This window comes from Psammomys obesus, unplaced genomic scaffold (assembly GCF_907164565.1).
Source record: "Psammomys obesus unplaced genomic scaffold, mPsaObe1.curated_primary_1811, whole genome shotgun sequence".
In the NCBI taxonomy this organism is placed as follows: Eukaryota; Metazoa; Chordata; class Mammalia; order Rodentia; family Muridae; genus Psammomys; species Psammomys obesus.
In genome coordinates, this window is record NW_026592118.1 from 38,410,593 (window position 1) to 38,436,466 (window position 25,874).

General features: G+C 38.9%; 1 protein-coding gene across 2 annotated transcripts; it reads left to right on the plus strand.

Annotated features, from left to right (window-relative positions):
- Positions 1 to 3,009: 3,009 nt before the first annotated feature.
- Positions 3,010 to 23,644, plus strand: Tmem106b (transmembrane protein 106B). 2 transcript variants are annotated; one of them, XM_055612675.1, is made up of 9 exons: positions 3,010 to 3,089; positions 3,456 to 3,553; positions 5,250 to 5,471; positions 8,438 to 8,501; positions 12,122 to 12,281; positions 15,871 to 16,011; positions 16,253 to 16,302; positions 17,092 to 17,145; positions 17,894 to 23,644. In XM_055612675.1, the coding sequence occupies exons 3-9, from the start codon at positions 5,252 to 5,254 to the stop codon at positions 18,030 to 18,032; spliced, it is 828 nt and encodes a 275-aa protein (XP_055468650.1). In that variant the 5' UTR covers positions 3,010 to 3,089; positions 3,456 to 3,553; positions 5,250 to 5,251; the 3' UTR covers positions 18,033 to 23,644. The 2 variants fall into 2 exon arrangements, with proteins under 2 accessions (XP_055468650.1, XP_055468649.1); XM_055612674.1 differs by lacking the exon at positions 3,010 to 3,089 and adding an exon at positions 3,185 to 3,264.
- The last annotated feature ends 2,230 nt before the right edge of the window (positions 23,645 to 25,874 follow it).

Genomic DNA, 25,874 nt, shown 5'->3' on the forward strand with positions numbered 1-25,874 from the left:
TTACTGCTGTGTCAGTGAGACTTGGGTCCAGAGTTCAATTGATCTCGTGATAAAGCTCTCTTGCAATTGCACTGAGTTGTCTCCTGGTGGTCTCTGAGGGTCCCGTGAACCTGGCATTACACTATCACACAAATAGTAGAGATTCTTTTATATATTCAATAATAAACTTCACAGCACAAGAACTGAGCAGTTATTACTGTATTCTTAAACCTATAAGCTAAGTTGGCTTCCTCCCAGTGTACATCGCAGAGATACTTGCCCTTTGTAGCTTTCTTGCTCCAGCTCATCTCCTGATTTCACTTTGACCTCTCCTGTCGCGCGCGGCCTTTGCCGATAAGGACGACGCGACAACCGAGGATTTCTTCAGCGGCAAGTTTATTGAACAGCTCTTTCTTGCAGATGGTGAAGGACCCAGACCCCGGGTTGTGCTCTGCTTAAATAGCCAGCAGCGCGACCTGTCCGTCTGTAATTGGTGCTCTGTTCAAGTCTTCATAAGCATATGGCTGGCAATTGGAGTGCAGCCTAAACCCTCATTAGCATAAAGCTGCGCATGCGTAAACTGCAGGGCGGCGCAGGCAAGAAGCGCGAAAATGCTGGCAAGAAGAACCAGGAAGCAGGAAGCCGGCGCCATCTTGTAATGGCGGGAGCGGCTCCCGACACTCTCCAATTGCCGAATCCTCTAATTCCTCCTCTCATTCCTCCCCTGGCTGGAAGCTGTATTCTCTCCCCTGATCAATGATTAGCTGTAAACTGCTTTACTGGCATACTGGGGGATGGGGACAATTGGGGAGGTGTTTATATAAAATTGATACAAGAGATTTTCACAACAAGGACTACAACCAGATATGGTGGTACAAAAATCAGCATTTGAATTACACAATAACCTTATGCCTACACTTATGCTATAGTTTAGTTGTAATCTCTCACCAGCTGAGAGTTATGGATTCCAGCACAATTAATATTCACTGTGAAGTTGCAGACATAGGAACAATATTCATTTTAAAACTAAAAATAACAAGAGCAAAACACCCAATAGGCTGTGTGCATAAGACCTCAAGCTATGAATTTTGAGATCTGTCCTCAGTGCCCATCAGCCTGTTAATATATGACTACGTAACTGCTGTCATAACGATATGTTGGGCAGGTGTGGTGGTGAACACCTTTAATCTCACACTCTGAAAGCAGAGGTAGGAAAGGAAGACTCATCTCCAAGTTCTAGGTCGACCGGGTTCACAAGTTTTAGGGGAGCCAATGCAACAAAGTAAACCCACGTCTCAGAAGCAATCAATGTTTGTCAAGTGCACTGCTGGTACGATTTAATCACTGTTCCTATGGTTTTGAGTTTATGTGATGTTCATGTATTTCGTTTTTGTGGTGGTCTGAATAGGGATACCCTCACAGACTTCTGTTTGGATTCTTCGTCAATAGGGAGTGGCACTAACAGGAGGTGCAGACTTCGAGTAGTTAAGCCTTTGTTGGAGGAGATGCATGTCTAGAGGGTGAATCCAGTTCACTTCCTGCTGCTTTCCGGATGTAGAATTCTCAGCTCCTTCCCAGCACCATGTCTTTCTCCACATTGCCATGTTTCCTGCCATGAGCATAAGAGTTTAAACCTCTGAACTTGTAAACCAGCCCCAATTAAATATATTCCTTTATAAGAGTTGCAATGGGCATGCTGTCTTTTCACAGCAATAGAAACCTTAACAGAGTCTTCCTGGTTACACACTGTATACAATTTTTATTTTAGAATTCTCACTAAAATTTTGGATGAATTCCCCAGAGTGGAATTTCTAGACCTAAGGAGGTGAACATTTAAAATATTCTTGAAACATGCTGCTTATGTAAACGGAAAACACACAGCTCTCACCTTAAAAGGACTGAGAGTTTACTCTGAAGCCAAATGTGAGTCACCATGGCCTGAAAAACAAGACTCAGGCTATCCCAAATACCAGGCCCCAATGTGATAACTTGATAACAAGTGGTAGCAAGGCAGTGTCGGGAGCAAATCTGGGAGCTCTTCACCCAGTCCGGGGTTGCTACTTTTTTATCCAGCCGAGAAGCAAGATTTTCTGCACAATTAGCCAATGCTTAAGGCCCTATCCCCTTACCAGCCATAAATGTATTAATTTTCTAGGAATCTCACCAAAAACTCCATTTACAGACAAATTACTAAACCCTTGGAGCAACCCCCAGCTGCTCCTGGTTTCAATTTATCAGATTATAATTCCACCACCTAGCCTATCTCGATTATCAAAAAGAAAAAAAAAATCCTCACAACCTTTGAAGACAACTTTGGAGAGCCACCCAAACAGTTCATATCTACAGTACGCTCAATTCACTTTGGGTTTAGACTTGGCCCTGGGGGTGGGTGTTCTCACGACACTCCTTTAACATCTTACCCGGTCCTGAGACAACACTTCACTGCATATACAGAAGAATAACGTAAACTTAAGTACAGAATCAAAGCGAGATTAAATCAAGGCCTGGGACGGGGAAGAGGGGGCGTTTCCCCAGTGTCAGGAATCTCTAAACGAAAATGCCATAGTGAGTGTGCAACTCTGTGCCAGCGACAGGCACCAACCCCTCTCCTAACCCCAGGGAGGACGTTTAGTGGCTGCCAGTCTCGCTTTGGCTACCCGGACGTTGAAAACTGCGATGGTGCACATTTCTCCCCTTCACAAAAGGAACCAGCCTGATGGGGAGGAAACAAAAACAAAACAATTATTCGCGCACCAGCGCAACTTGCACTGTCTCCAAACTTCGCCGTCCAGAGAGCGGACAGCGGCCCAGACCAGGTGAGCGCACGCCCAGGAGCGCCTCGTTTCCGGCGGCCAGGCCCGGGGAAGGGCGCACGCGCAGTGCCGCTCGCGGGGGTCCGGCTCCGCCTTCCGGGGGGCTGGGGACCGGGCGCGCAGGCGCACGCGCAGGCTTCCGCGGCGCCCGGCTCAGCGGCTGCGGTTGTGTCCTGCCCCTCCCCCGTCGCGCTCGGCTGCTCGCAGGCCGGCGCTCCGCCCCGGGACCGGGGACGCCGTGACCCCACGCTGCGGCCGGCCCGCGCCGGAGCATCCCGAGACCGCGCCGCGCTCCCGGTGAGCGACCCGGGCCGTGGGGCCCACGATCCCTTCCCGAGCGGAGAGGGAGGCCGCGGCGGGCCGGGTGCGCGGCTGTCACCTCGGGCCTCCCGCCTGCTTCGGCTCGGGCGGCGCCAGGGCCCTTGATCTGAGCCGCCGAGTGGCCCCGGGGTTGTCCGGTTCTAGTTGCAAGGTGGCTCCGATGTTCATTTCTTTCGGGGGTTGGGGGTGTTGCTTGTGGCGCCCTTTGGGAGGCGCTGGCTTCCGTCCCTCCGGAGCCCTTCGGAACTAACCCCGCATCTGCACAGGGAAAAAGAAAACAAACCAGATGTGACACATCTCGGTTGGATGCTGTGCTGTATTTGTCTTTTTCCCTGTTTCCAGGCCGTCTGAGAACCGTGTTGAGTTCACAGGACCGCCACATAAACATTGAGCCCAGGGAGGAGACGAAGGGGACCTAGCACCCCTCTTAAAAACCTCAAGTAAGTCTCCAAAGTGACAGTGGTTAGGCCTGTCAGCAGCCTCAAGAAGAGCTGGGCAAGAAACCTGGGGTTATCTGGGGCGCTCCCAAACCTGCCTTCACCAGGGTATGTTAAGGTTGCTGTGGATCAGAGTAAGACAGCCTGCCGAGATCAGGGCCCCTTAGCTCTGTCCCCATAGCCTTTTGCCGTCGGTGGGGCACAGTTCTCACCCCTGGGTTGACACCATGTGTCAACCAAAAGGGAATACACACCAGGACAGCTGATTGCAGAGCAGCCAGTGTTCTGCATAGCTTCAAAGGTCACAGTGTGAGGGAACAGTGATGATTAAAATTCACCCTGGGCACCTGTGGCAGGCAAGTGAGGTTTGGCTCTGATTTGCTATCGTTGAGCCAAATCAAGATACTGCATGTTTGGAAGTCCCAATCATTAATGTTTTTGAGCTCAGGTAGGCACTGCGCACATAAAACTTTTAAAAAGTATTTTTTATTCATTTTTTTTTACCCTTTTACTTTATACCACTCAAGTTGTTTTTTTTTTTTTTTTAAGACTGCTGTGTAAACTGTGTGTGAATAAAACAAATAGTGTTCAAATTTTGAAAAGCAGAATTTTCTTTATATTGGGTGATATGAATTACTTCTTATTAGTTTTATTTATTAAATAAAATAATTTAAAGGTATATGTGATCTCCTAATTTATATTTAGAAGCTGATAAATGATATATGATTAACCATGGGAAGAATGGAATTGTACCATTTAAAAATTTTTGTTTGTCTATTAATTTTTTTCCCAGAATATCAGCATGTTGTATCAAGTGACTTTTCATGTTCTTTTCAATGATGAAGTTGCAGGGTTTTATTGGCAGTATTACTTACTGTATGATATACCTGGAGGGTTTATTTCTGTATAACTCCTAGCACTAAGCATGCTTACTTGGTCTTTAAGATTCTGTTATTTAAACTCTTGCTCAGAAAATTTGACTAAATTTTAATAATTTTAATGTACTAAATTGTGCTACTTTGTATGGTAACGTTTTTTTGTTTTATTTTGTTTTGTTTTTTACTGTTTTCGAATATTTGTATCCTAATTTTAAGTGCCAAACTGATACAGAAAAAAAAAAATGTTCATAGCTTAAGAAAGCAAACTAACAAAAACTTGTTTCACAGAGGCTTTTTTTTCCTTGCTGTAAATACTTGTTGCAAATGTTTGAAGTAAGAATTCTAAGGGTGAAACTCAAAGGAGCATCAATTTTAAATGAGTGAAATGTGTCACTTTGAAATTAGCTGGTGATAGACATTATTGTAATAAGCCAACGATCAGTTTCACCTTTAGTGCCGACTGCTTTAGAATTAAATTATGTTTTTCTCTAAAAACAAAACAAAAAAACCCTAAGAGAATATTTCTTTTCTGAGAACCCTGAGAAGGCCTAGAGTCTACACTGTCGACTTTTGCCTAATGTTACTTACCATTTTGAACCTTGTTCTTATTACCAGTCTGACAGGATTTCATTCCATAACATTTTGTTAGAAAAGTGCTCTGAGTCCTAGACAATGGCTCCCTCATGTCAGACATTATTTTGATTGAATATAATTTTAATCCTAGAAGTCCTTTGCACTTGTCTAACCCTCTTACTGTCCCATAGAGTCTGAGAGGATTTTGTTCCCATGGAATTTACTGTCAGATTTTTTTTTTTCATTAGACATGGGAAAGTCTCTTTCTCATTTACCTTTGCATTCAAACAAAGAAGATGGTTATGATGGGGTCACATCGACAGACAGTATGAGGAACGGACTGGTTAGCAATGAAGTGCATAATGAAGACGGAAGAAACGGAGACGTCTCCCAGTTTCCGTACGTGGAGTTTACGGGAAGAGACAGTGTCACCTGTCCCACTTGCCAAGGAACAGGAAGAATTCCCAGGGGTATGTGCACTGCACCGCTGTTCTCTTAGGAGGGAATCCAAACATTTGCTCAAACAATGTGAAAACTATGGCCTTGTGCAATCCTATTTTCAAAGATTCAAAGTTAAAACTTACTAATTTTGCTTACTCAGACACAAAAGCAAACAGTAATGTTCCTAAAGCAGTAATAGAAATGACTTCAGCACATCTAGCGTTTTTGTTTTTGTTTTTGTTTTTCCTTGCTTTTCCGCTCTTGCAGCTAGTATTCACTGTGGTTTCCACTGAGGATGAGTCCTTTGTGACATCATTGGGAGCCACAGCACAGTCATATTGCCATACTTGTAGGTACATGGTTCAGTAATTCATTATCTAAACAGTAAGTTGTTTATGCCCCATTAGCTTTTTTTGAAAGGAAATCCATGGTTTATGAAGAAGAGCCAAGTAGGAAAAAATGAGCTTGTGATTTGCCATGGAGAAGACAGAAAAAAAAAAAAAAATCGTCCTTCCAGTGCTATTTATAGGGTGCTCATAGGAAGGAAAAATAATAAAATTTTGTCGTACTGTTCTCCTTTTCTACTTGGTAAAAGTCAGTGGGTGACCCTTGTGAGACCTAGAGGACAAAGTGATTGTATGAGAAATTCCAGAGTCTCTGAAAAGTGTCTTGCGTTAAATGGGGTTGAATGCATAGGCTACTGAATGGTGGTTTTGTCTTGCTGGGGATAGTAGCCGCTTAAGAATAGAAGAAGTACTGTAGTTGAAGAAAGTAATGCACCAGTGTGGTAGGGAAAAACTGTTTCTGTCCATCTAGCCATGTCTCTAAGGTGTGACCAGTAGGCTTTTTGGTAGCCTGGGTGTGGATTGTGGAATACTTTTTCCTTTCCAACAATTTAAAGAATGAAGTAACTATTAAAACAGGCATAAAAAATTGTGAGTGTGTAAGTCAGAAGTGAGATAAGGAACTCAATTTCAGATGTATGTTTGAGAATGTTTGACGTCAAAATGAGGTTTTACTACGCAGTCAGTTGTAAGGGTCTGAATTTCAGAGCTTCTCTTAGCCAGTGTCTTTGATTTAGAATGACACTTCAAGTGGAACTTGATAGGGAAACCGTCTGCTTAGCAATTTGGATAGAATAAAAGAAAGAGACTGTAGCATGAACTCTGGGACAATGCAACATTTGCGGAACAGTAGCACAGGAGAGAGCAGCTAGACAGGGAGGAGGAAATCTCTATCTGTGATGTCCCAGAAGGTACACAGAGGAAATGCACTCAGAAGGGAAGAGAGAGCCACTGTTAATGCTGATGACAGGTTAGGCTATGTGGGCTACCCATTAGTTTGGTAATGTGAAGGCCATTGGGATCTTTATAAGAGTACTACTATTTAAACTTTGAATAGTTGCACCAGCATGTGCACACACTGTCAGAGTGAAGCCAATTTTTTTCTTGAATTGATAGATGCTGAAAGTTGTGGGGATGGATAATGTGGCATCTTACAGAGAGGAAAAAGATTTTGTGAGTTTTGCTCTAGGACAGGAAGGAAGAGAAGTGGTCTCTTTGGAATGGAGTAAGAAGCAGATGTGTGCATGCTGAGAAAGTGGTCCATAGAGAACACATGGGGAACACAGGAGATGGGACAGTTACTGGAGCAGTGTCCATGGGTGGGAGCAGAGAGATGGTAGCTAGTGCATAAGTGCCAAGGGCACCCCTGCAGAGGGTACAGAGCGCTTCTCAAATAGGAACGTAGAGCAGGTAGGTGGGCAGTACTGTTAAATCAGAAACTTGAGTCAGAAGGCTCTGTGAAATAGAGGGCTTATTTTGCAGTGACAGGTAAAAGCACTGGTCCGAAGACAAGTTCTCTAAGTCATCAGCAGTGGATAGCACTCAGGAAAGTCTCCACTGGACCTAAGGGACCAAGATATTCCACAGTGAAACTGGGAGAAAGATTATGAATTCTTTCCATGAACTTATTTTAGGTCTTGAAAAGATGGCAAGATAACAGAGAAGGCCACAGAAAGCAGGCTGGTGACTAAAGAGGTTTTGTTACTTGGTTGATTCCTGGTTCCAAGAGCAGAATGCAGTGAGTGTGGCCCTGGTCACTTTCTCCTCAGCGTACTGGAAAGGAATGTGAAGCACTTGCTGCTTTTCTTTGTTTGATGCTATGAGTTAAACGAACTTATCTCTTTCTTCCAAGCCTCTTTCTGTCCTGTAAGTTAGGACATTTGAAAAATCTTATCAAGGTACTGCTAGGGACACTCCTTCCACGTGTCACATTATCAACCAAGAATTATGATAAAGGAGGCAATTCCGAGAATTGGGTTTTGAAATTGTGGTTCTAGAGAGTGTGAAGTAAGGCAATATTGTGTAATTGCCTTTACGGGTCACTTGAATTACAGATGGGAACAGAGAGCGTTTGAAAGCTTGAGATTTAGAATAGCAGTTTTGATTTAGCTGCTGAGGCTCCAGGAATGGGCAGCAGAAATGTGTTCTTCTATCCTCAGTCAAATTAGTTTGAATGGAAAACAGTGGAGCTGAGAGAAGCTGCAATACGATCCCCTGAAAGCCAGGAATTTTCAGGTTTTTTTTGTTTTTATAACTATTGGATCAAAGGCTAGTAGAGCCCTCATTATTTACACTATTTTTGGATAATATAAAGAACCATAATATAATTTTGAAAAATAAAAACAGTTACTAAAGGACTAAGGAGAGGGCTGGAGAGATGGCTCAGCAGTTAAAAGCACTGTCTGCACTTCCTGAATTCCCAGCAACCATATGGTGGCTCATAACCATCTATAATGAGATCTGGTGCCCTCTTCTGGTGTGTAGCATATATGTAGGCAGAGTACGGTATAAAAAAATAGATGTCTTCAAAAAAAAAAAAATACTAAGGAGAGAAGTTTTCTGGTCTTCTAAAGCCAGTTTTTGATAGAGCACCACCTTGTTTTTAATTATTCACGTTAATAACAGTTTAAACCTACACCTTTCACTTTTAGGGCAAGAAAACCAACTGGTGGCATTGATTCCTTACAGTGATCAGCGGTTACGGCCAAGAAGAACGTAAGTGATTATACGTTTTTTTCTTTTATTGTTGTTTGTTCATTTTTACTTTCAAACTTTGAATGAGTGATTACTGAAGTTAAGACATTGAAGAAGAAAAGTGTCTCTAGTAGTTAAGTTATGCTATCATATGCCTTGTGTGTTTAAACAACAACAAAAATAGATAACTGATTGGGATGAGAATTTGAAAACATGGTACCTATATCTTCAGAAATCTGTTTATTAAAAGAGTTGTGAAATAGTGGCATTAGCACACACATGTCCTACACAAGACATTTTCATCAGGCACATGTGTTCTCACTGTCTGCTGAATAATAATGACTGTTCAAAGCACAATGACCACAGAGACCTGAGCATGCTTAGCAGATGTATGGACTTTTGAAGAGAAGCAAATAATGATCCTAATAGTCCAGATGTAGAAAGCAGATACTCCAGCCCCAAAGAAGAAGCCTAATCTCAACACTCTTAGCAGATATTTTTTGGGAATGGCTTGTTAGAGTGAGAGGAACAGATTGTAGAAAACCCACTGTGGCCTTGAGAAGGTCAGAAGGGGCTGAGTACCCCTGTGGGCCAATCCAACCTGGACCATCCCATTACTCAAGGTAGAATCCTTTTTTGAAGATACAAAGACCTCTTAATTAAACATGAGCATCATGAATATACAGGAAAGTTGAACATGAATGCAATAAAATACTAAAAAAAAAACGAAATAAAAAAGCAAATGGGTACTTAAATATATGTAACATTTAAACTACAAAAGGTACAACGGTAGCTTGTATCAGATATTGGAAAGTTCAGAAAAGAGATAACTGATGGGAAGATATGAAAAAGAGTTCAGAGACCCCTTAAAATATCTAGAAAAATACTTTTTAAAAATAAAAGTGGAAGTGCACAGTACAAGCAAGATACCCTGGAAAATATGAGAAATGGGATAAAGAGGAAGCATGTAAGCATAGACTGTCTTAGTAAGTGTGGTGTTGCTGGGAAGAGATATCATGGCCATGGCAACTTTTATGAACAAAAACATTTAATTGTTGCTGGCTTACTATGTCCGAGGTTTAGTCCATTATCGTCATGGTAGGGAGCATGGCAATGCACAGGCAAGCATGGTGCTGGAGAAGCATACATCTGTATCCACAGACTACAGGAGAGATACACTGGGCCTGGCTTGGGCTTTTTGAAACCTCAAAGCCCACCCCCAGTGACATACTTCTCCAACAAGGCCACACCTGCTAATCCTTCTCAAGTAATATTATGCCCAGACAACTAAGTATTCATATATATTAACATATTTTATTCAAACAACCATAGATACATAGTTACATGAGTACATACATACGTGAGTAAAATGACAGAAAATAAAAAAAAAATTTTTTAAATGCTGAATGTGTATATAATTGCAACCTCTGTAGAAGCAAATGAGAGCTCTGGGGTTGTGTACTAACTCTTCACTTAAAGGACACATGACTAGAGTAACAGGAGGTCTTGTTCGGTGTACCAGAAAGAGACACCCTTACCCTGAGACATGCTAGTGAAAACCCTGGGCTGTGGAGGCTTGAAGAAAAGCCCTTTGAACAGTAAGCAAAAGGCTCTGTTAGTGAATAAGGAGTAGAAGATCAAATTGGCTAACTTCTTCTTGGCTATGAAACTTCAAATAAGCTGATGAATTAAATATTTAGCCATCATGGAATTAAAGTCAGCTAAGCACTGTGTGAACTTAATGTGGCCTTTTATTTTAAAATGTGTAGAGGTGAAAAGGTGAAGAGTTGGGCAAGACTTAAAATGTCAGAGTAGAAAACCTTTTCAACAGCTGTGATTTAGAATCCTAGTGATGAAAAACACATTTGACTCAATATAGAAGTGAAAATACAAATGATAAAACAAGAATGTAATGCTTTGTAATTGTAATGTCTGCAAATCTTATCATGGAGAGGACTGATCCCCTTTGTGCAGAGTATCAAAGTCTGAAAAGATACCCGAAGGGAGGTAAGAACCGAAGCTGTGGAGATTACCTCACAAAAATGAAATCTAAACGACCTTTAAATGTAGGGAAGTACACTCTCACCTTGTTCCTTAAAGAAATAGCAGTGCTATCAGAGTGGCAAAAGCCCAGCATTTTGTCAACATGCTTTATTGGCAGTACTGAGTGAGAGCAAGCATTCTCATGCCTCACTAATGAATGAGCACTTTGTATTTTCTATCAGGACACGGAAGGATTCAGCAAATTGGAGACATTTATACCAAATAAGATAGTTGTCAAATATAGTAAAACTAGGCAGGCATGATGGTACACACCTGTAATCGCAGCACCAGGAGGCGGAAGCAGGAAGATCAGAAGCAGAAGCCCATCCTCAGCTGTGTATTAAGTATGAGTCTCTCTAGGATATTTAAGACCCTGTCTCAAGTAACGCAAAGCAAGCAAATGTGTGTGTACCTAGAGAGTAATTAAAACAATCTAATGAAGAGTAGGAGACCAAGCAAAGTTAAGATGTTTGATCATAATGTTTTTTATATTGCGTTTGTACCAGTGGTGTTTAGGGCCTGTGGATATCTTGTGGGCATGGCAAATATAAGCTTTCCTGCTTATTGTGACTTGGGGACCATTACTACCAAGATTGAAGAAATTCCACAGTGAATGAGTGGGAATTGGCTGGTTTGCTCCATAGAACATCAGTGGACTTAGTGGTAGCAATTTAGAGACATTTTGTTTGTTTGCATTATTTCTTTTTAATCAATCATCTTTCTTTAGGGAGCTAAAATACCTAGAAAATCATTAGGAACTTTTTAAGCAAATGTTATAAGATGTATGCAGTTGAATTAATTGAGGCATAGGAAGTTTGGGGGATCAGAGACCAGATAAAATGATGGGTTACAAGGAAGGGGAAGGAATGCAGGACTTAGAATGAAGTTGGCTCTTGGTAGATTGATATATATTGAAGTGACCAAGAAATCTGAAACCATAGTTTTGAGTATAACATAGAAGAAAATATACATTTCAGAGTCATTAAATGGATAGCAAAGACATGCAGGTTCTTTATCTTTTTCTCTTATATATAGTAACATTACCTCTTTTCACAACACAGTAACATCTTCCACACTAAGTTGATAAATGTAAACAATATTATTAGAACTGAATACATGAGTACTTTGGGAGGGAGACTGAAAAGGACCTGCAGTAGTGAGGGCAGGAAGCCATGCATTTATGTCAGGTGGCGAGCTTCCAGGTTTTATCATGACAGGAAGTGAGACTATACAGTGTAAACCCTGCTTCAGGAATGCAGATGGAGGCCTGAATTCTATAAGGGTCCTAAACTTGGTTCTAATGTGAAAATTGGATTGAAAAAAATCAGTTCACTAAGTCATTATAAGTCTGAAATCTCGTTTTCCAAAACTGCCAATTCATCTTCCAAAGAGATTATCTTAACCCTTAATATTTCCAACCTTACCTAATAGTTTTTGAATGAAAATTTGGTAAAATTAGTTGTGTTTTCTTGCTGGTGTGATATGTAGCCAAAAAAAAAAAGAGAAAAAGAAAAAAATCAAATGAAAAGAAATTCCCTGACATGTTGCTCTATGTATAAATTTTGGATGACACAGGTAATTACTGTTTTCCTTTACAGAAAGCTGTATGTGATGGCATCTGTGTCTGTCTGCCTGCTCCTGTCTGGGTTGGCTGTGTTTTTCCTTTTCCCTCGATCTATTGATGTGAAGTATATTGGCGTAAAATCAGCCTATGTCAGTTATGATCTTCAAAAGCGAACCATCTATTTAAATATCACGGTAAGTGCACGCTTGTGCAGAAGTCCTTGACCCCATCTTTGTTTTGCTCAGCCACCCATTTACTCTGTTCAGAGAATGTTTGCCAACGACCCTTGCTTCTGCATTTTTCGTGACTCTGCTGTGTCGAACCTACTACATGTCTGGTTCTGCCAAAAAGGGTAAGTAGCATCTTAAGGCAGTTGAGTATATTGAAAATCATTTAACATATGAAGATGATTTTGTAGGTAGATCAAGTAAACAACTTCTGGCAAAAGAAAAAAGTATAGTCAGTTTACTTTTCAACGTTTGAAAGGTATTAACAGTTGATTCAATGGATGTTATAAATACAATGTTTTTGCTTTCCAACCTTTTATGAAAGAAAATTTCTGTCAGCTTTAACAGACTTTCCTTAATTCTGTTTAAAAATGAAGTGGTGACCTGATTGTTTTAAGTTAGAACATGTGAAAATGGACTCTGGGTTTATCACAAATGTAATTTTGAAAAGGGATTATACAGTCTTAAAACTTTAAAAACTTCACAGATCTTTTACCTACATTTACACATTACATTTGGCTAAGAAGAGCAAGGTTTTCTAACCACTGCATTGGAAAGGGGAAGTATGTAATCACTTTTGCCATTATAGTTGTTCATGCGTTAAGCTCAGGGTATGCTGTGGTCTGCTTGGAAGAGTTCTCATGAGTATGTCATTTCCTTTTAGATACAAGTGTACTTAAATGAGAATGTCTTGCTGAACTTTTAATAATAAGCAAGAATTCTCACTGTCTTATATACTTTCTAATAATCAAATTAAGGAATATTGAACTTTAGGTCATAAATGATTTCTGTTGAGTTGAACAGTAGGCCTCACTAGAAGACATTGAAGTAAAAGGCTGGAGGGGTCATAGGTCAAAAGCTGAAGGTACCAGAGTTGCATTCTTCCTGCCCCTTTAAATATGTGGAAATATGTGGTGAGCATTAGTACTTTGTGTGTGTTAATGTTGAGTGTCAACTTAACAGATCTAGAAGCATCTAGGAGACAAGCTTGTGGGTATCATGTGAGGACTGTCTGTATTAGGTTGGGGTGGAATGACCCGCCTTACCTGTGGGCAGTCCTGTTTTATAGGATGAGGTGCTGGAGAGAATAGGAGAAGGCAAGCTAAGCAGCAGCATTTATTAGTCTATTTATTAGTCTAAGTGAGGATGTGCGTGAGACCGGCTTCCTCGGGCATCTGCCGTCATGTAGCCTCCTCCCTGAAGGACTGTAGTTTTTCAAGCTATAAGCAGAAATAAGCCCTTCTTCAGTTGCTTTTTATCAAGTATTTAGTCATAGCAATGTACAAAATAACTATTACTTTTATTTATAGTAACCAAGAATGTATGGGGATTCTCTGGATCAAACTAAACCAAGCCAAGTGCCGTATCTCCTGCCCCATGGCTTCTGTCATCCCAACTTGTAGAATATCTCTCCAGCACCAGGCAGGCAATTCTGCAAAACAAATGAGCCGCGTGTCCGCTAATTTCATTCACTTCTGACACTGGCCAACTATCAGTAGTCTTCAGACCTCACAGGTTAGAGGTTCATTCCCAACAGCCTATGCGTGTTTCCCACCTCAGGTATCAGTTTTGGGTTCAGACCCCTAAAACTTACGGTAGACTATCAGTTGGGTGTCTCATAACCTGTCCCGTATGTTTGGTTAATTTCCCTAAAAACCCGTAGAACTCAAGGGAGCAGTACACTTACGTTTACTGGTTCATTAAAAGAAGATATTCTAGGGCTGCAGACAGATGAAAAGATGACTAAAAGGCAGAGGGCAGGGACTTCTGCCCTCATGGAATTGAGGTGTGCCATGTTCTCAGCACAAGTGTTATCTGCATGGAAATTGTCTGAGGCCTTTTTCAGCTTTTATGAAGCATTAGCTGCATCAGCATGATTGAAGGATAGCCAACTGCAGATGGACAAAAAGACATAATTAATGTAAATGGGCTGGGAGTTGTCAGCCAGGAACCAAAGTTTATCGTAACACCACAGTACCACACACTTGCACTGTGCAACTGAAATACTAAATGTTTATTTCTAGACACTTGGAAACTCCTGTAATACATAATGGTTTTGACTCTTCTGTGAAAACTTAACTCTCAATATATACATGTAATTGCTAACAATGTATAGACATCAGCCTACATATAGACCTTTCTGTGTATAATCAAGCAATCTCATATGCTTATTTCTGAAAAATACACATATGCTCATGCACATTTCAGCTGAGATCACACCACATTTTCCTTCATGAAAGATGCTGTCATTACTTTTTAAAGTAATTTGATAGAATAGTTGTGAATGTAAAACATGTAAACCAAAACTGGCCGTGGTATTGTGTGCCTGAATGTTATGACCGGAAGATTAGAGCAAAAACTTCAAAGTAAAAGCCAGGTTGAGCTGCAGATTTGGATCTAACCTTTTTTCTTTCCGTATCAATCTGCTGTAATCTCTATCGGCAGGTAGGGTATAATGCCACTTTCTTTTAAGTAGGCTGATAATGCCACTCATTTGGTAGTGTTCTTGCCTATCATTCAAAAAGATCTGGTTTAGTCCCAGTTGCCACAAAAAACCAGACTTGGTGGTGCATGCCTGTAATAAGAGCACTGTAGAGCCGGAGGTAGGAGGAGAAATTCAAGGTCATCTTTAGCTTCCTAGTGAGTCCAAAGCCTGTAGGATTTCATGAGATCCTGCCTGAAAAAAAAAAAAAAGAAAAAAGAAAAGAAAAAGAAATTGGTTTTCCTTTAAAAAATATTAAGTACTGACTAGAGTACTATTGTTGGTAAAGACATGTGTATAATACATAAAAATTTAAATAAAATTTAAGACCCCTGCACAGATGTAGCCCATGGCAGTTCAGTGTCTAAGTGGGTTCCATAGTAATAGGAACAGGGACTGTCTCTGACATGAACTGATTGGCCTGCTCTTTGATCACCTCTCCCTGAGGGGGAAGCAGCATTACCAGGCCACAGAAGAAGACAATGCAGCCACTCCTGATGAGACCTAATTGACTAGGATTAGAAGGAAGGAAAAGAAGTCCTCCCCTATCAATGGACTTGGAGAGGGGCATGCATGCAGAGGGTAGAGGAAGGGAGGGATTGGGACAGGAGGAGGGAGGGAACCACAGTGGGGATACAAAGTGAATAAAGTGTAATTAATAAAGAATAAAAAAAATATGAAAAAGAAGAAAAAAGAAAGGAATGGGGGAGAAAACCAACTCGATATTTTTGTAAATATATAACAATGTGAAGCAACAAACAAAAAAATTTTAAGCTAAGAAACAATAAAAAAATTATGTTTAGTCCAACTTTTGCTAAAATTGTTAAATATATGTTCTAATATTTACTTTTTCGTATTTTTATGGAATACATTTTCTGGGTCTGGTTTCAAAATTTTGAATTGAATGTTTATTATACACATAGTTCTCTATGAATGTCCTTTGACATTTTTGCTAATATTCTTTTCCCAATAAATGAGGCATAGTCAAATTAAAGTCATTCGATTTATAACTTTGAGTTCACATTTGTGTGTTTATTTAAAGATAATGTGTATTTCCTGCCTCCTTTTTTGCAGAACACACTAAATATAACAAACAATAACTATTATTCCGTTGAAGTTGAAAACATCACTGCTCAAGTTCAGTTTTCAAAAACAGTTATTGGGAAGGCGCGCTTAAACAACATAACTAATATTGGTCCACTTGACATGAAGCAGGTAAGGCCCAATGGGGACATGGTGTGAGATGCATGGTTCGTCACCATTTTCCTTTAAAATGGAACAAGGTGGGGCATCTACAGAGACACGGCTGGGAAATTTGTCCAGAGCATAAACCAGGTTCATTAAAGAAAAGATTTCTAACTCTTGAAAAGTTGTGAGGTATAATTCCCACGTTTGGTGTTTGGATCCTAGCCTCTGTTGATATGTTTTTCTTGCTATCTTTTGTTTTTGCTTTCAGATTGATTATACGGTACCCACAGTTATTGCAGAGGAAATGAGTTACATGTAGTAAGTTATGATTTGTTTCCTTAATTTTTATAACCTTATCAATTAAAAAGACCAGTTTGGGGAATGTTTGCTGTGTTCTTTAAACATGCTTTTATTTTTTTCACTCTACAGCATAGATAACATATATATTCATAAAATTTATTTTTATTTTCAGGATTTTGTGTGTATATGTATACATACATGTATACACATAAATAACTTTCAGTTTTCATTATCATTTTACTTTATATTCATGGTGCTTTAATATAAAAGTACTAAAATTTGTATTGTATGAGAATACTCTGCTCTGGACTTGTAGTTCTGGTAACTTTTTAATTGTGTGTGTGTTTGTTTGGATTGCATTTGTGAAGGTTCACATGTGCATACATTTGTGGAGAGAGGGGTTGTAGCTGAGCATTTTCCTCTATCAGTCGCTACCTCATTCTCTAAGACAGGGTCTAAGACTAAGAATGTAGAGGCATGCTGGCACGCAAGCCCCTAATATCCTCCAGTAGTGGGTTTACAAGTTTATCATGCTATGTCTGGCTTTCCGCCTGAGTGCTTGCTATCCAAACTCAAGTCCTCAAACTTACACAGCAAGCATTTTACCCACTAAGCCATCTCCCCAGCATTGCTTATATATTCTTAGAGAGTCTTATTTCAGAGGCTAAGATGGGAAAGATTATTGAGGCCAACATATTCCATTTCAAGGAAAAAATACAAGACAGAAAAATCAGTATTCAGTTTCTCAATTAGGTTTAAGTCGAGAATGTAATAACATTGCTCTTTCTATCTTAATTTCTTTAACAGTGATTTCTGTACACTGCTCTCCATCAAAGTACACAACATAGTACTCAAGATGCAGTAAGTATAGCCATGTTTGCAAAGATAGCTCTTGCCAAGGCTCTTGAGTTTGTAATGTCTTGTAGGATATCCCTATGAAAGCCATCTCTGACGGACCATCAGTCTTACAGGAGTACTGTGTAAAATGTCAATGTTTTCTCACTTAGCTAGCTAGAGTATGTTTTCTCAGAGGCACAGCTAAAGACCCGCAGCTGTTGTGGGAGCTCAGGCAGATGACACGGTTAACAGAGAGAGGATGGGCCAGCAGCTATTTCTTTGTGCCCTCATAAGTAAACTTACAGCAAAAGGGGGAGTGATGCCTTGTGTTGATAAATTGGGTGTTATGTAAATAGAATATTTTTATTTGATATTTTGACCATTGGTTGCCATTTAATTTTCCATTTTCCTATGATGATGGAACCATATTCTTTTTAAACTTGTGATAAACTGTTTTAATTATATTTATATGTTTTTATTTATAAGTATATATATTCTATATTGTATAAGCAGATAATTATTGGGTAGGGTTTGCTAGGTTAACATTTTTGAGTCTGCTTGAGAAATACTTCTTAAGAATCCCATGTCTATAATGTTCTCATCTTAATACCAAATATTCAATAATTGATAATTATAGTTCACAATAAGTGATTTTAGAACATTAATTTATGAGATAAAAGTTCACACTTCATTGATATTATCCTCAAATAACTCTCTTGGGATAACTTTGATATATAACTTGGAGAATTCTTTCCATCTATTTCATTTTTAGAGTTACTGTAACAACAACATACTTTGGACACTCTGAGCAAATATCTCAGGAGAGGTACCAGTATGTCGACTGTGGGAGGAACACCACTTACCAGTTGGCCCAGTCTGAGTATCTAAACGTCCTCCAGCCACAAGAGTAAACTCTAAAGGAGATGTAATTTGAGCCAGTGACACACCAGAGACATCTTCGGAACTGTCAGTGAGGAGGTACTGGCTAGAAGGACATCTTTAATTGAGCACTAAAGTTCACACTCAGACATGGAGGGTTCAGCTAACAGAGTGTGGTCCTTACAGTTATTGAACTCTCATTCCTTGTTGCTGGTTTGCTCCTACCAAGAGCTTTTACTCGATCGTAAGTTAACTGATTGGCTTTCTTCTGACCTTTGTTCCCAAGGTGAAAAATTAAGACTTCCTCTAAATACAATAAATAATTATATAAAAGTGATAGACTTAATCTATATCTCTTCTGATTATATAGTTCAGTCATGAACATAATTTGAAAAATAGCTTATGAAGATTTTTATATGAAATTATTGAAAGCCTGTTATTCATGGAGTACTTTTAAAAACTGACCTGTTTTATAAATTCTCATTCTTACATGGTAGTCTTTCAACTATATGACAACTTAGCTATTAGCTAAATATTTTTAGCTTTTAATTTGTTGAAATTTTAATCATTTGCATGTTTTTGTGTTATTTCTAGCTAATGGTTGCATAATATTGACCAACCATAACAGTCTGCCAAATTTTGTTTTTACACTTTGTAAGAACCTCTCAGTAAGTGTTTCATGTATAGCTTTGTGAACTTTTTGTGTATCTTCAAACATACTCTTTAATGTACAGTATTGTAAATAAATTGCATGGCTTTTGTATAGCTCTGATAAATGTCAAATGAAGTCATACAGATTAAGAAGTAAAGTAAGTTGTTTATAAAAAAATAAATTAGGAAAATTAAGTTTAGAAACCTGTAAAGTATCAGTAGGTTCCAGCTACATGTGGGATCTGGCATCAAATAGATACACAGTGAAACCTATCGATGCTCTGCTTTTCATGTTAAGAATTATGACACATTCACAGTGATTATGTACCATCGATTTTAGGAATGTTTCAGGGAAGGAAAGTAATTCATATATTCAAAAAATCCTTTCATTGAACACCGACAGCAACATCAAGATAAAATAGATTTCTTTAAAACTTTAACCACTGCATCATACTGATTTGACGTGCCTCGCAGTAACATTAAGTATTTCTTTTTTATTTTAATTTCATCGAACATTGTTTTCAAGTATGATGGATGTGTTCACCTTGTTAGTTTATATTTTCAGTGTCATTTTCCATAAAGTGTTTTTTCCTTTCACTCAGCAAATTCTCCTTAGAATTTAAAATATATAACACTAACTATAGAAGCTAAGTATGATCCCACATAACTTCTTTTTCTTTCCTTATGTCAGAAGTTGGGTTTTCCATTTCCCATACCCAAGTGCCTACCTTAGTTCTGATGTGATGTGTAGTCTATTTGCTAGTCTGTTCTCAAGTATAAAATGTAAATTCTAACAGCTTAATTCTCCCTTTTAAGCATTCTCTTATCTTTCCTTAGCATTCACCCCATATTCCCTATGTGAGTGAGCATTTTTTTTTAATTACACTTTATTCATTTTGTATCCCCCCATAAGCCCCTCCCTTCTCCCCTCTCAGTCCCACCCTCTCTCCCCCTTCTTCACGCATGCCCCTCCCCAAGTCCACTAATAGGGGAGGGCCTCCTGAACCCCATGAGGAGAGCAACAGAACCAGAAAATCTGAACACAGGGGTCTTCCCAGAGACTCATACTACAACCAAGTACCAGGCATGGAGATAACCTAGAACCCCTGCACAGATGTAGCCCATGGCAGTTCAGTGTCCAAGTGGGTTACATAGTAATGGGAAGAGGGACTGCCGCTGACATAATCTGATTGGCCTGCTCGTTGATCACCTCCCCCTGAGGGGGGAGCAGCCTTACCAGGCCACAGAAGATGACAATGCAGGCACTCCTGATGCGAGTGAGCATTTTAAAAATCTTTTTTTTTTTTTTTTTTTTTTAATTATTAGCATTCCTTGGGCATTAACACACCACATCAGCTTCCCAGATCGTCCTTTGCAGTCATTCACTTCTGGTCAAACTGGTCTTTGTTTGGATTTGTCTTTCTCTGTGCTTGCTGATTACGTCCATTCTCCTTGAAACTGAACATGTGTCTGCTTACATTTTTCAAATCAATCTCATTATGTATACACTTTTCGACATGACTGTAAGTGAGTCATCTGTTGTTGGTTTTGGTTTGTTTTGTTTTTTAGGTTTTGTTTTTTGGTTCTTTTTGGTTTTGTTGTTTGGGTTATTTTTGTTTGTTTGTTTGTTTGGTTTTGGTCTAGAAATGTCTAATCTTATTACATAAAGTTTACTGGTATCTTTAGTTTGGCTTCTCAACCTGTGTCTCTACCTGACAAGTAACTATGTAGTTTCATGTTTACTCAGTTAACTTTTATATTTTAGTGAGTTAGGTGAAAAAGCAAAATGTGAAAAACTGATTTCAGTTGTGCTTTTTCCTGATCCTGGCTTCACCCTTCATCATATGGTACACAGGATCATGATTCCTTTCTTCAGAATCAACCTTTACCTATGTCTCCTATAGTAATCACTTTCTGTGGTCCTCTGTGTCTATTTTTGTCTGGGATAGCACACGGTAAGGGAAGAAGTTTGGTTTTCCCTTTCGTCCAGAGTACATGTGCAAGAGGAAGAGGCAAGACAGGGCAGCAACCTTTGCGCCCGGTGAATCAGTTCCTAAAAGCTTTTCTTAACTCTTAGAATTGAAAATTCTATCCTACCTAGACATCTGGTTTTAATGCCTAATTTTAATGATATTAGAGTCATTTCAAAATGAACAAAAAAGTCTGTCATTTAAACCTAAGTAAAAGATAAATGGAAGAGAGATGCAGATGGCTGTGACTCTTCAAGGAGAATCCAGTAACTCCTGAGTAAGCCAGGGTGGTAACAGGCTGACAATTTAAACCCACAACAAAGAGACACAACAACAAAACCTATATTTTGCAGAGGCTGAACGATAGGCATAAAAACATTTGGGAGCATGAATGAGGTGTTTAGGTTTTCTTAGGTCAGTACTGAGTCCGGCTTTTGTCCGGTAGATATTAATATGTTTTCATGAGTACCTTTAGAGCTTAGCCAGGGACGTGGTGAAGACAGTGCTGCTCCATGCTCTCAGGTGGAAGGTCTGTTCCCCCCTAATCCAGCACTGCCCCAGCCTCTTGCGCTTCTGTCTGCTTGTCTCATGTGATTTTTCAGCAGGATACTGAGATTTGTTTTTAAATTACATATTGGTAAATACTTTATTTGCGGCCAGAACTAGGTTCTCTGTCTCTCATACCTGTGCCCTATCATTTAAAATATTTGTCATAAAGCTATGGTAACTCAGGTTATTATGAGTAAAAACTTGAAGTGGCCAGCAAGATGGTTGAGTGGATAAGGATGATTGCCACCAAGCCTGATCACCTGAGTTCAGTCTCTGCAGGCGACAGTAGAGAGAACTGACATTGTTCTCTGATGTCACATGATACCATGTATAAATGCGCATGCACACACACAAATGCATGTAAAAAAAAGTTCTTGAAGTAAATAGTGATGGGCTAGGATTTTGGTAACTTTGAATTGCTAACTGAAATATCTCTAAAAGTAAATTGAACAATGTAGAAAACTTTAGAACCAAATCTGGAGCTTAATTTTTTTGTGTTAATGTTTAATACTTCTTAATCATTCCAATAAAAATAAAACTGACATTTTCAGTGTGAATTATTTATAAATAAGATTATTACATTTGAGATTCAAAGTACAGTGTGAAAATAATAGACATGAGATAAATTTCTTGAAGTTGTTTGAATGGCCATCTTGCCTGAGGCAAGTTAATAGACCATGACTTTATTTTGTGCTTAGTTTCCTTCTGACTCCTGTTTACTCAGGATTAATGAAGTAGTTATTTTCTCTTATTAATTTTACAAGAATAAAATATAACTTACTTCCGGTCATGCAGTTTGTACTTGGGGAAAAAGTATGAAGAGGCAGGAGATAATATGAAAACACAGTATAAGTAACATATTAGGAGACTTGAAACTTGGCCCTACTGGATCCTTTAGGTTCTTAGCCTATTGTGGGATAATTTTGAATATTATGTTGGCAGGTGTGTTGCTGATTCTTCTCCATTCTATGTTTTTTAAAGTACTTAAATTAACATGTCTTCACACAATGCTTCTTATTTTAGCAGCTAGTTTCATTTATATATTTAAAATACATGAACACTTTCAGATTTTCAAATATATTGTCTTCTTTGATAAGAAATATGTGCTAAACATGAAGTCATTGGTTTATAATCAAAAGGTAAACCAGGTAAGAGTTTGAGGTAACTAAAATGCAACAGTTGCTTGGCTCAAAATACATCTCAGAGTGGTCGGCTTTATTCCTCTCAGTTTTTGTGAAGTGAGATTTTAAATAAGATATTTATCTTTAACTTTTTAAAGAGAATTAGTACATAGTTGGATTCAAAAATCATTATTTCTTCAAAGTTATATTTTTAGATTAAAACAAATGTATTTGTGATATACTGGGTCAAAAATTTAACTTCTGTATCTCAGACCTGTTTACATCACAGTCCCCAAACACAGTTTCTGATTGCTGTTACATTGTTTGTTTTTAGCTTGCTGAGGAACAGGTTTCCCAGAAGAGTTTTGAAGCTTATCTTTTCTCTGACTAAATCCAGCAGTGATGGGATTACTATAGGAACAAAGGTGGAATTTCCATGTATTAGGCTGTTACTGCAGTTCCCTTTGTAGTTCTTTTTATACGTTTAACACAGACTCCAAGTTGAAAACATAGTGTATTTGGTGTCCAACCCTCAAAGCAGCGCATAGTTAACTCAGCAAGATTATGAGGAGCTATTCATAGTGAAGTCTAACACTTCTAGAAGGAAGCTGTTGCCTTCTGCTTAATTACATTAATTGAAATGTGTTTAAGAGAAACATTTTCAGGATATTTTGTATGCTGTGAAACACAAGAGTATTGTGCCAATGGCCAAAGGTAATATGACTACCGTGTAGATGATGACAGTTCATATCGTCCCACTTCACCCAGAATTTTAGAAACTAGAACTCTGGGTGATACTGCATCAGTTGTATTGGGTGATTCTTAAGTCCTGTTCATGTTGTTCATCTTGTAATTATTCAGGATGACAAGGAACAATGCCGGGCTGTCCCAGATGCAGAACTTCATTACACAGAGACTGGCTTCAAACGCAGAGTATTAGCCAGTCATGTCTGTGTGCTTTATCCTATAATTTCCCTTAGAACTAAACTTAAAAGGATTGAAAAATGATTTGGGATGTTCAGTGATTGCATGAATGATAGTATTACTAAACTTTAACTCTTGACAGTTTATTTGAATTATGGAATAGAGAATGTAAAATATGTTCTGTGTACTTGCTCTTTAGTGGCCTCCATTACGTAGCATCTATTAAATTTACTATTTGTACAGTTCTGACTTACAATTATGATTGCTGTTCATGTAGGGAAACAGTTGTGTTAGGAACAAGAGAATAGAAGTGCCCCCAATGCTATTTTTTAAATTCACTTGTAATTGTTGCTCTTATACTTGTGTATGACACAATAAAATTTGTAAAAACATTTTAGCATGAAAAATAAAATTTGTATCAACAAAGTATTTGGATTATGCTCTTAAAATTTTGAAAGTATAGATTCTTTAGTCCCCTCCACTCTAGAGAATCGTAGAATGAGCCTTATCTTTGACATCTCTTCCTTTGGTCCACCTGAACTTACCTTTTGTCCTCAGGTTCTATCCATTCTACCAGGCAATATCTGTAATTCCATGTGTGGACTCTCTGTTGCTGCAATCCCCTTATTTTTTTTACAGGAAAAAAAAATAGCCTATGTCCTTCCTCTGGTGTTGAAACCCCTAATTATCTGATCATAGTCTAACTTTACAACCTGTGCCTCATACCCCTCACCTGTGTGAGTCTCCCAGCAATGCTCAGAGGCCTTTGTGCCCATGCCTTGGGAACATGCTATCACCCTTCCCTCATGCATAGCTCATGTATACTTCTTCATACAAAATTCTGTATTTGTTTATGCCAGCCTCCATCAGATCTTCTTTAATATCCAGCTCGTATTCCACTCCTTGCTCCCTATCAAATGGATTCACACTTAGTAACAGTGTTCCAGTCATGCTGTTAAATCAGTTGTCAGATCATTAAGGAAAAAGTTGTATTTGAGCCTAAAATGTTTTTTTAACTGAATTCAATTTTAAATTTTTGTATAGGCCAACATTTATTCAAATACCTTTTCTCAACATAGAGACTTATTTAAACACAGTTGTAAAATGTAAGACTGTAGAATGCATCTGAGCTTAGATATGTGCCCTGAAATACGTTGATAGAATCATGAAACAATTAGATAGTTTTTGTTTTGTTTTTTTAATCTGTTTTTGTATTTTGTGAGGATTGCTTATTTGTTTAGCTTGACAGTTTCTAAAGTGAGAAAGTAATAACAAATTGGTGAGGCTTTTTATTCTAGTAAACATCAATTCCCTTGATCCAAGTTTTCAGATTATTTTTTAGGATGTAAATTTTAGTTTTCAAAATAGCACATTGTGTAGAACCCCAGCAAGCGACAAGTCATGTCTGCCTTGATTTAATGAGGATCAGAATGTCAACTTCTGCAGACAGTTTTAATAATCAAAAGAAGTGTTTTGATACACCATGATCAAGCAAATTTAAGCTTAAATATATACTTCACAAATAACTTTCAAGATGACAGTTAAAAGTATGATTTTTTTACTTTCTGACTGTTGTTGTTTTGTTTTTGCTTTTACATCTAATGCTTAGTTTCGAAAGGGAAGTTTTCAGAAATTTGTACAGTGCATTATATTTTATGGTGATGTCATAATGAAGTCAGATTTGTCTTTTGAGTCCAGGGCTATAACCACTTAGCCATCACAACCTTGGGAAATGTATCTTTATTTCATAAGCCCAAGTACCAGGAATGCAACACATTATTTATTATTTTTAAAAAGTCACCCTGAAGAGATCAAATGCAAAAAGAATCCTGACCCTAAATGTAAAAGTATGTTTCTCCCAGCAAAACAAAATGAGCTTTTGCCTTACACTTTTTTTTACTCTCTAAACTTAATTGAGCGATCAATGGGACATTAACAGTCTAAAGTTGATTTAAAAAAAATAAAGTCACATGATCTTTTTCAGTAAAAATGTTCATGGAATGCGAACTTTCAGATCTCTGAACCTGGGGCTTAGATAGATAGCTCAGTGTTTAAGAGTGCTTGCTGTGCGGCCGTGAGGACTGGAGTGAGAGCCCAGCACAAGCCTGTAATTGCAGTCCTGAGGGGTGTGGAAGAGCACTGACCGCTGCCCGCTGGGTTTCAGCCAAGCCAGGAAAACACAAGTCACAAGCTCAGGAAGACCCAGCCTCCAAAGGAACATGTGGAGGGCGGTGGCGTAGGACTCTCCCACAATGTCCCCTTGTGATCTCCACGTGTGTGCAGGCCTGCTCACCTGACAGACAGACTCAGATACACACACAAATCTATACAAATCTGAAATTGTTCAATTTCTAGCTGATTTTGAGGGTTTTGTTGTTGTGAGATAAAGATTTTCCTAAACTCAAATTATTTGACTACTGTTTGTCACAATTAATTTAAAAACATAACTTCCAACCAATAGCTTTCAAAGTATTAACATAGTGACTATTGGGTAAGTTCACATCTAGTTTAGAAATCAGCCTGATCTTAGAGGTGCATACCTTTATTCCAACACTTAGGAGACAAGTCCAGAGGGTCACTGCAGCTCAGGTGTTTGAGCCTGCCAGGACAACATAGTGAGATGACCCCCCATCTCCAAGTTTTCAGAAAATATGAGACT